This window comes from Myotis daubentonii, chromosome 1 (genome assembly GCF_963259705.1).
Source record: "Myotis daubentonii chromosome 1, mMyoDau2.1, whole genome shotgun sequence".
Taxonomy (NCBI): Eukaryota; Metazoa; Chordata; class Mammalia; order Chiroptera; family Vespertilionidae; genus Myotis; species Myotis daubentonii.
Genome location: NC_081840.1, coordinates 24947028 through 24959334, shown reverse-complemented (window position 1 = coordinate 24959334; position 12307 = coordinate 24947028). Strand labels below are relative to the sequence as shown.

The 12307-nt window shown below is 38.6% G+C and overlaps 1 protein-coding gene across 10 annotated transcripts in view; it reads left to right on the top strand.

Annotated features, from left to right (window-relative positions):
- Positions 1–12307, top strand: part of PCNX1 (pecanex 1) — a 175286-nt gene that overhangs the window by 137134 nt on the left and 25845 nt on the right. For 9 of the 10 annotated variants that reach the window (XM_059691932.1, XM_059691909.1, XM_059691936.1 and 6 more), the window contains 4 exons: positions 105–213; positions 1994–2123; positions 5009–5067; positions 6703–6918. In XM_059691932.1, coding sequence (XP_059547915.1) covers positions 105–213; positions 1994–2123; positions 5009–5067; positions 6703–6918 — 514 coding nt within the window. The remainder of the gene's footprint in view (positions 1–104; positions 214–1993; positions 2124–5008; positions 5068–6702; positions 6919–12307) is intronic. The other variant, XM_059691903.1, reaches the window with a different exon arrangement.

Sequence of the window (12307 nt, the reverse complement as noted above, 5' to 3'; positions counted from 1 at the left end):
CAATACCATTTTCCTACTAGGTAGACAACATTTTAGAGGTGTTTTATTGTTTTTCAAGTACCCAATGTATTTCACTGATTGCTTCTTTCTTTATCCTTCCACAGCTTTGGGAGCTCCTTTATAAACTGCAGTTTGTGTACACTTACATTGCCCCATGGCAAATTACATGGGGTTCTGCTTTCCATGCTTTTGCTCAGCCCTTTGCAGTGCCCCGTATCCTTCTCATAAAAGTTTTATAAGAAAGGGCAGTCATATCCTTGATGAAAATGTTGGTTTGTAGGGATAACCTTTCACAGGCGTAATATATAGGTTACCATGTGGTAAACTATCAAAAACTCGCTATTCTCTGAGTCCACACCTATACTGATTGTTTAACTTGTATTAACATCTGTGCCCCACAGATAATCTGGACATGAGAAAAGTATTACAGTCTTATAATTAAACTAGAGGCCCAGTGCACAAAATTTGTGCACTTGGGGGGTTCCCTCAGCCCAGCCTGCGCCCTCTTGCAGCGCGAGAGCCCTGGGGGGATGTTTGACTGACGGCCTAGGCCTGTTCCCCAGCTGTCAGTCAGTCGGACATCCTTAGCGCTGCCGTGGAGACGGGAGAGGCTCCCACCACCACCGCTGCACTCGCCAGCCATGAGCCCAGCTTCTGGCTGAGCGGCACTCCCCCTATGGGAGTGCACGGACCACCAGGAGGCAGCTCCTGTGTTGAGTGTCTGCCCCCTGGTGGTCAGTGTGTGTCATAGCGACCAGTTCAGCTGTTTGGTCAATTTGCATATTAATTACCCTTTTATTATATAGGATAATGCTGATTTAAAAAGTTATGTTTATATATATGACTATTAAAGTCCAAGCATTTTTTAAAGTCATTTTTTAATTTTTCAATTACAGTTGACATACTATATTATATTAGTTTCAGGTGTACACCCCCATGATTAGACATTACATAATTCTCTTAGATTATCCTGATCTATCATGAATTTTCAATAAATACAAAATGTGTTTAGAAATATATATTTTTTTAAAATGTATTTTATTGATGTTTTTACAGAGAGGAAGGGAGAGAGATAGAGAGTTAGAAACATCGATGAGACAGAAACATCGATCAGCTGCCTCCTGCACATCTCCTACTGGGGATGTGCCCACAACCCAGGTACATGCCCTTGACCGGAACCGAACCTGGGACCCCTCAGTGCGCAGGCCGATGCTCCATCCACTGAGCCAAACCGGTTTCGGCTAGAAATATTTTTTAAATGAAGATACAAAACATTTTTTATAATCGTATGTCTAAAATCTTCTATTCTCATCATTTCTTTTTTTTTTAAATTTATTTTTTATTCTCATCATTTCTTTTTTTTTTTTTTAATATATTTTATTGATTTTTTACAGAGAGGAAGGGAGAGAGATAGAGAGTTAGAAACATCGATGAGAGAGAAACAGCGATCAGCTGCCTCCTGCACATCTCCTACTGGGGATGTGCCCGCAACCCAGGTACATGCCCTTGACCGGAATCGAACCTGGGACCTTTCAGTCCGCAGGCTGATGCTCTATCCACTGAGCCAAACCGGTTTCGGCCTCATCATTTCTTAAAAGTACTTTCTAAATAAAAGTAATGTTTAGTGAACCACATAGATTTTGGAATGTAGATGATTTTTTTTTTTTTTTTTTTGGTATCTGTAAAGTTTAGTTTTATCCTCTGGAAAATTAAATCCAAGTGTGTCTACCCAGAAGTGACATATGGGCTTTTATCTAATACCTGTTAACAGATATTTATTTAGCTCCCTTCCGAGCATCGTGCCTTTCATCACGCTGTGTCTTACCCATGTGCTGTCCAGTGGCACCCTTTCCTGTATTCCTCTTATGAACATCGTTTTTCTCATTGCTATAATTGCAGCATGTTTGTGAGATGTGTGTGTGTGTGTGTGTGTGTGTATTGTTTGTGTGTGCACTCAGATGGATGTTAAGGTCCTTAACCAGTTTTCCCATAGATTCAGCCATGTTGTTTGTTCAGGCTGCTGTATCAGCCTTCTTTTCCACCCCACTGAACCCCTTCCTGGGAAGTGCAATATTCATCACTTCATATGTTCGACCTGTGAAATTCTGGGAGAGAGACTATAAGTGAGTAAAATAAAGCATTTTAAAGCCAAGTTTATCTTTTTTATTAGAAAAAATTGACAGCATAATTATACGTAAACCAGGATTGTTAATTGTTTGTGTTAAATTACTTTGCTAAAATTTTATAAATACTTCTAAAAGTTTCAAAATTATGTAAATTAGAAGAGTCAGAGAATAATTACTCCTTATTTCTCAACCTTTTTTTCTATTTATAAGATTTTTGAATTACTTTTATTGGGGTTACATTGGTTAATATATTATAAGATTTTAAAACATAATTTTAGTTGGATATACTGATTTTTCTCTTTTTTCTTTTAATACTATTTCTTGGAATTGTTCCATGTTAATAATACTCTGAAGTTTTATACTATATAGTGTTACATCATTATAACAGTCACTAGAGGCCTGGTGCATGAAATTTGGGCATGGGAGGGGGGCAGTCCTTTAGCCTCGCCTGTGCCCTCTCTCAATCCGGGACATTACATGCAGCAGTGACTATACTTTTCCTACAGGTGATAGGTGTCTTACTGTTGTATGGGCAGCTACATTTTTTTGGCCTGATAATAAAAAGTAGTACATAACATGATCTTTCTGAGGCAGTAGTTCCATTTTCCCCATCTTATGGGTAGAAAAACTGAAGCAGAGAGAAGTTAAGTAATTGGCTTTGTCACACAGTTAGTTACAAGTGTCAGAATCAGGGCTGACCACGAAATGTGCAAGCCAGAGTCCATGTATGTCATTGCTGCATCATCCTGTTCTTTCAGTGTTAGAGTAGCCTTGCCAGGTTTTAATTTTTAAATCTAAGAACTGTTCCCAATATATAGGGTAGGGTCCCTAGGCCTGGCTGGCGATCAGGGCTGATCTGTGTGGGGTGACCGGTGGGCGGGGCGATCCGGGGGCCCTTGCTGGCACTGCCTTGGCTGGCGACCTGGCGCTGCCCACTTGCTGGCCCCGCCCCCGCCGCCACCGCTGCCAGTTGCCTCCCTCTCGAGGGCTTATCAGGGGCAGCTCCTGCATTGAGTGTTCGCCCCCTGGTGGTCAGTGAGCGTCATAGCGACTGGTTGTTCCGCTTTTCAGTTGATTTGCATATTAGGGTTTTATATAGGATAATTAGTTATTTCACATTTTTCTTAGAAATAGCTATTATTAGAGCTAATTTTTTATAGGTTAATTAGAGGCCCGGTGCATGGATTTGTGCACCAGTGGGGTCCCTTGGCTTAGCCTGTGGGGATTGGGCCGAAACCGGCTCTCTGACATCCCCCGAGGGTTCTAGATTTCGAGAGGGCGTGCAGGTGAAGCAGATTCGGGGCTGACAGTCCCCCAGCAGCAACCTAACCCATGGCCGGTTCTGCGAGGAATCGGGATCCCTTCTCTACAGGTTGGATCGCCTGCCCCCTTGTGGTCATTGTGCGTCATAGCTACTGGGCAAACGGTTGCTTAGGCTTTTATATATACATTCTGTTTCATGTATAGATTGTTTTTTTCACTAAGATAAGTTTTCAGTGACCATTTTGTACATGAAGTTTTCTCCATTTAGGCTTAGTTCCTCAGGCTGTTAAACCTAATGCCTAAAAATTATCCTTTTATGTAATCTCTCCAAATTTCTTTTTTTTCTCTTAAGAAAGACTGTCTATAAGGAAAATTACTGAGTCATGGAGCTTTAACATTTTATATGCATTAACACTGATTCAGAAAAGGCTTATACTACCTTGTAATTCTACTGGCCAGCTCCATGACTGCTTTTTTCCTACTCTTTCACGTGTTGGCATATATAGGTGAAAATGGTAGTCTTACCATTTAAACAATGAACTAGCTTATGGATTTGAAACTTTCACTCTGGTCTTTTTATCTAAAATCCACACATGGTGTTTTCCCTTTTGGTGAATTTTAGTGTTATTAATATTCTGTTCTTCTGGGACAACTTAAATTTAGCCCCAAATTATATCTGTGGCCGCAGTTCTTAACCTGTCTGGTCTCAGAACCTTTCGACATTCTTAAAAGTTATTGGAGCCCTGGACAGTGTTGCCCGGCAGTTAAAGCATGGGCCGTGCAGTTTGATTCCCAGGCAAGGGAACTTATCTGGGTTTCATGTTTGCTCCCAAGTTGGGGTGGGTGCAGGAGGCAGCCAGCCGATGAGTCTCTCTTACATTGATATTTCTCTCCCCCCTTCCCTCCCTTTCGTTCTCTCTGAAAAGCAATGGAAAAAATATCCTCAGGTGAGGATTAACAACAACAAAAAGTTATTGAAAGTCTCCAAAGAGTTTTTGTTGCTATGGGTTTTATCTACCAATATTTACTGTATTAGAAAACTTATATTTAAATGTTTATTATTTTAAAAATAGCAACAATAAACCCATTACAAATAAACAAAAATAACATTTTTGAAATAAAAATAACTAAATTTTCTCTCCTACCAAAAAAATCAGTGAGAAGTGTCATTGTTTTATAAATCTCTTTAATGTCTGGCTTAATAAAAGACAGCTCAAGTCCTGGCCGGTTTGGCTCAGTGGATAGAGTGTAGGCCAGCAGACCGAAGGGTCCCAGGTTTGATTCCAATCAGGGGCACGTACCTCAGTTGCAGGCTCATCCTGCTCAATGATGTTTTTACATTAAACTCATCAGAATGTCTCTCTACACACTGTTCGGTGACACACCGTTAGGAAATAACTGCTGTGTTTATGTATGATGGATGTGGGAGAGTAAAAAAAAAACAACACCTTACCTATTGTGCTATTGCAGAGTTTTACCAGTATGCTAATCACAGATTTTTCTCAGAGATAGTCATAAAGTGGTAATATTTATTTCATCACTATTGTATAGTTTTTTCTTAGTAGGCATTTTTAAATATAAAAAAGATGACTAAAAATGTTTTATTTTGCCATCTTCAGCACAAAACGAGTGGATCATTCAAATACCAGATTGGCTTCCCAGCTTGATAGAAACCCAGGTAACACCGTTGTTTGTGAATCAAGAAGCCTGTCTAATGAATTTGTTACATATATATTTCACTCCCAACATGTTAGCAATCCTGTGTGAGTTCCAAATGGCCATTTTAAACCAAATACCTTTTGGTTTATTTTGTTTACTGTAGCAAAATAACATGAATTAGAGTATCTACAACTTTGATATTCTTATTTGATGAAATGTATTTTAAGAACACTGATAGGGATAAAATTGCCATTCAAAGATTATTCTTATATAGTTTAAAAAGTAGAACATGGTCAAAGTAAAATTGGTTAGCTGTCTTGAATACTATGTAATCTAACCAGTATGTGTTTTATTAATATGTTTGTTTCCCCCCTTCCCTGAATGTTTAGGTAAATGTTAATTTAACTTCATCTACTTAATTGACATAGTGATGTCATGTAGGAGGGCTAAATAGCCATTCAACACAGGGTCTTATTGAGTACCACTTGGTAGTGTTACCGTTTCTAAAGTCTGGTTCTTAGTTTTGTCGTTTGGGAAACTTGTTGGCCCACCCATTAGTAATCTGACACAGAAAGTGTGAATCACATTTCTCCAACCACAGAAATCCAATGTATTAATTTACTAAAAGAATTATTACTCCCAAATAGACTGAAATATTTGTATTCATTTGAAGATTCCTTGCAATGCTGTCTACTTAAGAAATTAAATTATAATAATCAGATTAATTCATAATTATAAAATTGGATTAATTGATATTAATGGCTGTCATTATCACGGTCTGGTAGATAAAACAACCATCTCAGCTCTAGTATGTCTTTGTAAGGGGCATGGAATTCTCACAATGCTGATGATGCCATTCTTGCATATCAAAGAGACCGTGTCCTGAGTTAATATGAATTAGTGTGCATACTTTGTAGGGGTCAGACAGAGCGTTATACCGGACCATTTTATTGAAGATAGAGTCTGGCATTCCCCTTTCATTATTATTTAGTTAGTCTGAGTTTAAAGGCATCCATTTACAGGTTATTGCCTTGCATGGGTTATCTCTAAAGATTGTCATTTCATTTATTGGGTAATGTTTTACTCTATTTTTTTTCTTAAACTTTTGTAGGTTCTTTGCTGCTGTTTCTATATATACAGTTTATTTCTATTGAAAATTAGTTTTAGCCATCTCAATATACAAATTATTTTGACTGATAATTTATCTTTGTTTTGAGCTATCTTGTTTGTTCAAGTCTTGAATTACCCATTTTCTTTACTAGTATGTCTTTTTGTTCTAGTTCTGATTTTTAGGAAAAAAATTTTTTTATTTCTCCTGCATGGTTAATTGAACAGTGATAGAAAAGATCATGAGCTGTTAAAAAGGTGGAAAGACCTTAGATTTCATATACTCCAATTCCTGCATTTTATGGATGGGGACCAGAGATTCAGAGCGGCTATGTGACTTCTAACCCTAAATTCTGAAACTTTCGCTATTACTCTGTATTTCGTTTTTATATAACAATTGTAAGAGTTTGAATATTATTGTCCTTGTCAAAAAATAAAGATACAACCCTAACTGGAAATTAGTTTTAATATGTTTAACACTCTTGTATATTCATATAAAGTGGTTTTAGAGTAAAATTTAACATTTAAAAAAAATCCCTTCTTGTAGGATCAGATGACAACAATCTGAATTCCATCTTTTATGAACATTTAACCAGATCCCTACAACACAGTCTCTGTGGTGATTTGCTCCTAGGACGGTGGGGAAACTACAGTACAGGGGACTGTTTCATTCTTGCCTCTGACTACCTCAATGCATTAGTACACCTTATAGAGATTGGCAACGGGCTGGTCACTTTCCAGCTGCGGGGACTTGAATTCAGAGGTAAGACGGACACCTTTTATTTCTATAATGTACTCCTGTGGTATCTGAGTTTTCTGTGTTTACATTGCAAATCAAAAATTTTAAATTTGATCCTTAGTCTTTGGACTTGTAGAATGAGAAAAGTTGTTACAGAGTAATTATTAGATTTCCCCCCAAAATTTCATATTGCAAAAAGACTCACTATTGCAATATGCTATATATGTAAAGGCAGTACCACTAGTGTGTATAAGTGACTTGTTTTCCTGGTGATGCTGAATTTCTGTGGTTCTGTGCTTGCTCCCTGTATCTGTTAGATGGCTGACAGAAGGCAGTGTGGTCTTTTGTGTGAGGCAGAGAGTAGTTAACCAAGTTACTTTCATACGGACGTCAAGCCTTTGTCCTCAACAGCTTTTTTTAAATTATTATTGGAGTGAAATTCACATAACATCAAATTATCAATTTTAAAGGGAACAAATCAGTGGCTTTTAGTACATTTATAATTGCCGGGGTCCAACCCCAGCGGGTCCAGGGGTCCCCAAAGGTGTGGACGGAGTCGGCGAAGAAGGAATGACACGGAGACAGCGTTCAGTTGATCAGCAGCCTAGCCAGGATCTCCAGCCAAGTTCTGGTCTCGATCTCCAGAGAGGTTCTGCTGTTTATTGTCTTGTTACATCCGTATTTATACCAGTTGATTTTAATCCTGTCAATTTCTATTACAAAGGTTAGGGCATTTCTTATCTCCATTCCAGGGAGTAAAGATTATGTAGCTTAAGCATGATTGTTTGTAGTGATTAACTACCCGCCTGGCACTTAGTTAAGGAGTTTCATCCCCTCCCTGACTTCAGGGAAAAATTCCTACTTGGGGAAACAACCTTTCTAGGAGAGGCATCCCCTCCCTGACTTCAGGGAAAAATTCCTACCTGGGGAAACAACCTTTCTCGGAGAGGTGACCTTGGTTAAAACACACAGCGCTAAGGGGAGCAAACATATTAAGAACAGTATGCTATATACGCCAGGTCCCTTGAAACATATGCTGTGCAGATGTTTCTTTCCTGCAGTGACTGTGTCAAGCAGCAAGGATGGACTGGCTTCCGGCAAATTCCCCCTTTTTTTATTTTTTAAATGATCACGCATGCAAATCAGTGGCCACCTCTCAGATTGGGCCATTTAAGTCTCGGAAGAAGAGTGGCAAGCAATGATAGTGAGCATAGCTATAAACATAGTTGATGGAGCGCAGAAGGAGCCCCATTCCTGTAGAAGGTTGCCAGCCTCTTCAGTACAGAGAGAGACAGAACTTAGAAGAGAACCAAGAAGACAGAACCTACAGACAGAAGAACTTCGCTGGAGAGAACATGGCAAAAGATCCTGGACTGAACCTGACTACAGAAATTGGCAAGAGAACCTGACTAGAACTTGGTGACTGAACCTGGCTGGAGAACCTGGACAGAACCTGGCTGGAGAACCTAGGGAGGGAACATGGTCACAGAACCTGGCTGGAGTTCCTAAGCAGAACCTCTCTGGAGATCCAGACCAGAATTTGGCTGTTGGCTGGAGATCTGGCTGGAGATCTCAGACAGAACCTGGCTGGAGATCTGAACCAGAACTTCACTGGAGATCCTGAACAGAACCTACCTGGAGACCCTGACAAGAGAACCCGGCTATGATGATCACCTGAAGGCTGTCTCCATGTCATTCCTTCTTCGCCGACTCCGTCCACACCTTTGGGGACCCCTGGACCCGCTGGGGTTGGACCCCGGCATATAATGTTGTGTAACCACCACCCCTGTCTAGTTCCAAAGAATTTTCATCTCCCCAAAGTAAAATCCCACACCCATTAAGCAGTTACTCCCCATTCCTTCACCAGCCCTAAACAAGTTCGTATAAGACAAATGAAACTATTTATACACAGAAAATCATGCATTCAGAAACATCAACTTGATGTTATCTAGTGCTATAAGTTGAATATCTTGTAAGTATGAATAGAAATATGTTTTTTAGGAATTGAAGAACATCCTATTAATGTATATCTTTCCAATCTAGTGAACATTTGGACTTTTTAGAGAGAGCATCTAAGCTGTTTTGATGTATTCTAAGAAGTGCCTTGTGTGCTTTTAACCTGAAATAAGAAATAAGAAGCATTTGACTAGAGGATCAAATCAGACTTACACCCTATTGTGGTGTAGAATCACATAACAAATGTCATGTAATATCTTTTGTTAATGGAACAAGTGCTTCTCTAAAGTTACTCCATTCATGGGAAATAAGTTTACTTGTGAGACACACTCAGATTAAGGCAGTAAATGTTGATGTTTGTTACTCATTTGTAATCTATTTGTGGCTCATCCTCTCTCTCTCTCTCTCTCTCTCTCTCTCTCTCTCTCTCTCTCTCTCTCTCTCTCTCTCGTTCTTCTATTCATGTCTTATGGACCTTAATTCCATCTCTTCTAGAGTCTTACCGAGTGCTATTCAAATCTAATCCAACTAGACTCATCAAGAGTCAGCACCCACTCACCACTACACCAACCACTGCTATGACTTCAGCTTCTTTTTAAATTGTTGGGACCTGAATATTTCACCTTTGCTTTTAAACTTTAACTTTTTTATTTTTTTAACAAATATGTGCGGGAGGCTATTTTATCTAGTATTCCTGTGTGTGTGAATTGGAAGGGGGTCCTTTTTATTATTTGCTCAATCTACTATATTGATCAGAAATTCTCCAAATCATGCCCTGGCTGGGTGGCTCAGGTGGTCAGAGCATTGTCCCATACACCAAAAGGTTGTGGGTTTGATTCCCGGTCAGGACATATACCTAGGTTGCAGGTTCTGTTCCCCTTTGGGGTATGTATGAGAAGCAACTGATCGATGTTTCTCTCTCACATTGATGTGTTTTTCTCTCTCTCCCTCCCTTCCTCTCTCTCCAAAATCAATAAAAACATATCATTGGGTGAGGATTTCAAAAAAGAGAAAGCAATTCTCCAAAGAAAATTTGATCCAAATTCTGTCCGTCTCCCAACTTTCACTGTCTGGTACCAAGGAGTTTCAAATAAAATTTTGGATAAATCCTTTGCCATCCAAATTCTTATTATTTGCCAAACAAAATTCAAATCAAACCACTTTGGGAACATAGTAAGTACCTCTTACTACCTGAATTCTTGCTGGATGTGGATAGCGAGGAGTACCTATAATTCTTTAGTCAGCTGTAGGGATTTTTTTAAAAGGCAAACTTTTTTTTTTTATTTTTTTTTTTTATTGCTTAAAGTATTACAAAGGGTATTACATATGTATCCATTTTATCCCCCCGCCCTAGACAGTCCCCTAGCCTCCCCTATCACCCAGTGTCTTATGTCCATTGGTTATGCTTATATGCATGCATACAAGTCCTTTAGTTGATCTCTTACCCCCCTACCTCCTGCCCCCCAACCCTCCCCGGCCTTCCCGCTGCAGTTTGACAATCTGTTTGAGGCAGCTCTGCCTCTGTATCTATTATTGTTCAGAAGTTTATAATGGTCTCTATTGTCCATGAATGAGTGAGATCATGTGGTATTTTTCCTTTATTGACTGGCTTATTTCACTTAGCATAATGCTCTCCAGTTCCATCCATGACGTTGCAAATGGTAAGAGTTCTAAAAGGCAAACTTGATCAATGTTCCTTCCATGCTTAAGTTTTTTAATGGTTTCCTATTACATTTAAAATAGAATTCAACTTCTTAACATGCCCTGCAGCATGCGTGATCTGGCCTCTGCCAGTGTCTCCAGCCTGGCTTTTTGTATCACCTCCTCACTCTCTTGCCAGATTCTTGCTAAATTCCTTACTAAGGATTCCTATTGCCTTTCCCTTTGCCCAGAAAGTACCAACCATCCCCCCTCCTCCCACCAACCTCACATCTGGCTAATCCTATAATTATCTTGAAGTAATAGCCTAAATGTCCATTTTTCAGAGAAGCCTTCTCGAACCACCTGTCCTACATGATTATCTCTATTATTACTCTGTTTTTAGCTCCTTAGTGAGTAGCATAGTTTTAATTTTATGTTTATTTGTGTTTATAAACTTTTGGGCCTATGTACATTCTCTGTTACATATTTGTCTTCTAAACAACCCTTTAAAAATCATTGTTGGCTTGAGTTTGGCTCAAGGTTATTTTTAAAAATATATATATTTTATTGATTTCAGAGAGGAAGGGAGAGGGGAGAGAGAAATAGAAACATCAATGATGAGAGAGAATCATTGATCAGTTGACTCCTACACAACCCACACTGGGGCTTGAGCGTGCAACCCAAGCATGTGACCTGACCGGGAATCAAATCGTGACTTCCTGGTTCATATGTCCACACTCAACCACTGAGCCACGCCAGCCAGGCTCAAGGTTGTATTTTGTAAGCTCCTCAAGAGCAGGAATCAGACCTGCTTCACTCATCATTATGTGTCCAGCACCTGTCACTGCAGTTAGCATATAATTCATATTTAATTTTATAGAGTCATTAGATAATGTAAATGTAGAGCTTTTTCTCCTTTCCCTTTATTCCAGAACTTCTTTCCTTCACAACATTGGCCCCGTTGTAGCTACCTTTGACCCCTCAAAATATTAGTCAAGAGTGTCAGTATTTTGCCAGGCAGATATTTGGATCTGCTGAGCATTTTTATGTGTTTTCTGGTAAATTCCATTAAGCCAATTTAAGTCCTTCGATTTTAGTGTCTCTTCTTGTGGATGCTAAGTTAAGTGACATTTAACTAAACAAATTTCTTGACCTGTTTTCCTCATATTTATTTCATTTTTCAAGATTCTTTTCTATGTAAATTTATGGCAAGATTTGAGTTACCAATTCATTTTTTCTATCGGAATTGTCTGATTACAGCTTCTATCATGTAAACTTTTTTTTGTATAAAAGTTACTTCTACCAAGTACAGTTTTCTAAGTCAAACATTATAGGTAAAATAAAATCATGCTAATTGGATTTCTTTCATTTTTTACTCAAATTAATTCTAACATATCTTAGTTTTCATAATATTTATTTATTTATTTATTTATTTATGTATGTATGTATGTATGTATTTATTTATTTATTTATTTTACCAGTTATCTTCACTATCAAGTGACTGAAAGATCTAGGTAATTGGTAGTAGATCCTTGTAGGTATTGTAGAATCCCTTTCCAAGTCTCAAAATTCCGTTTTCAATTATTAATATCAATTCCTGTACTTATTTTTTCTTTTTGTTGTTGCCTTAATTTTCAAAGCAAAATGTATTACTTGGGTATGTTGAAGTAGAAAATATTATTTTGGGTTCTTTTGTGTGTTTTTTTAATCCTCACCTGAGGATATTTTTCCATTGATTTTTAGAGACAATGGAAGAGAGAGGGAAAGACAGAGAGAAATATCGATGTGAGAGAAACACATCTATTGGTTGCCTCCT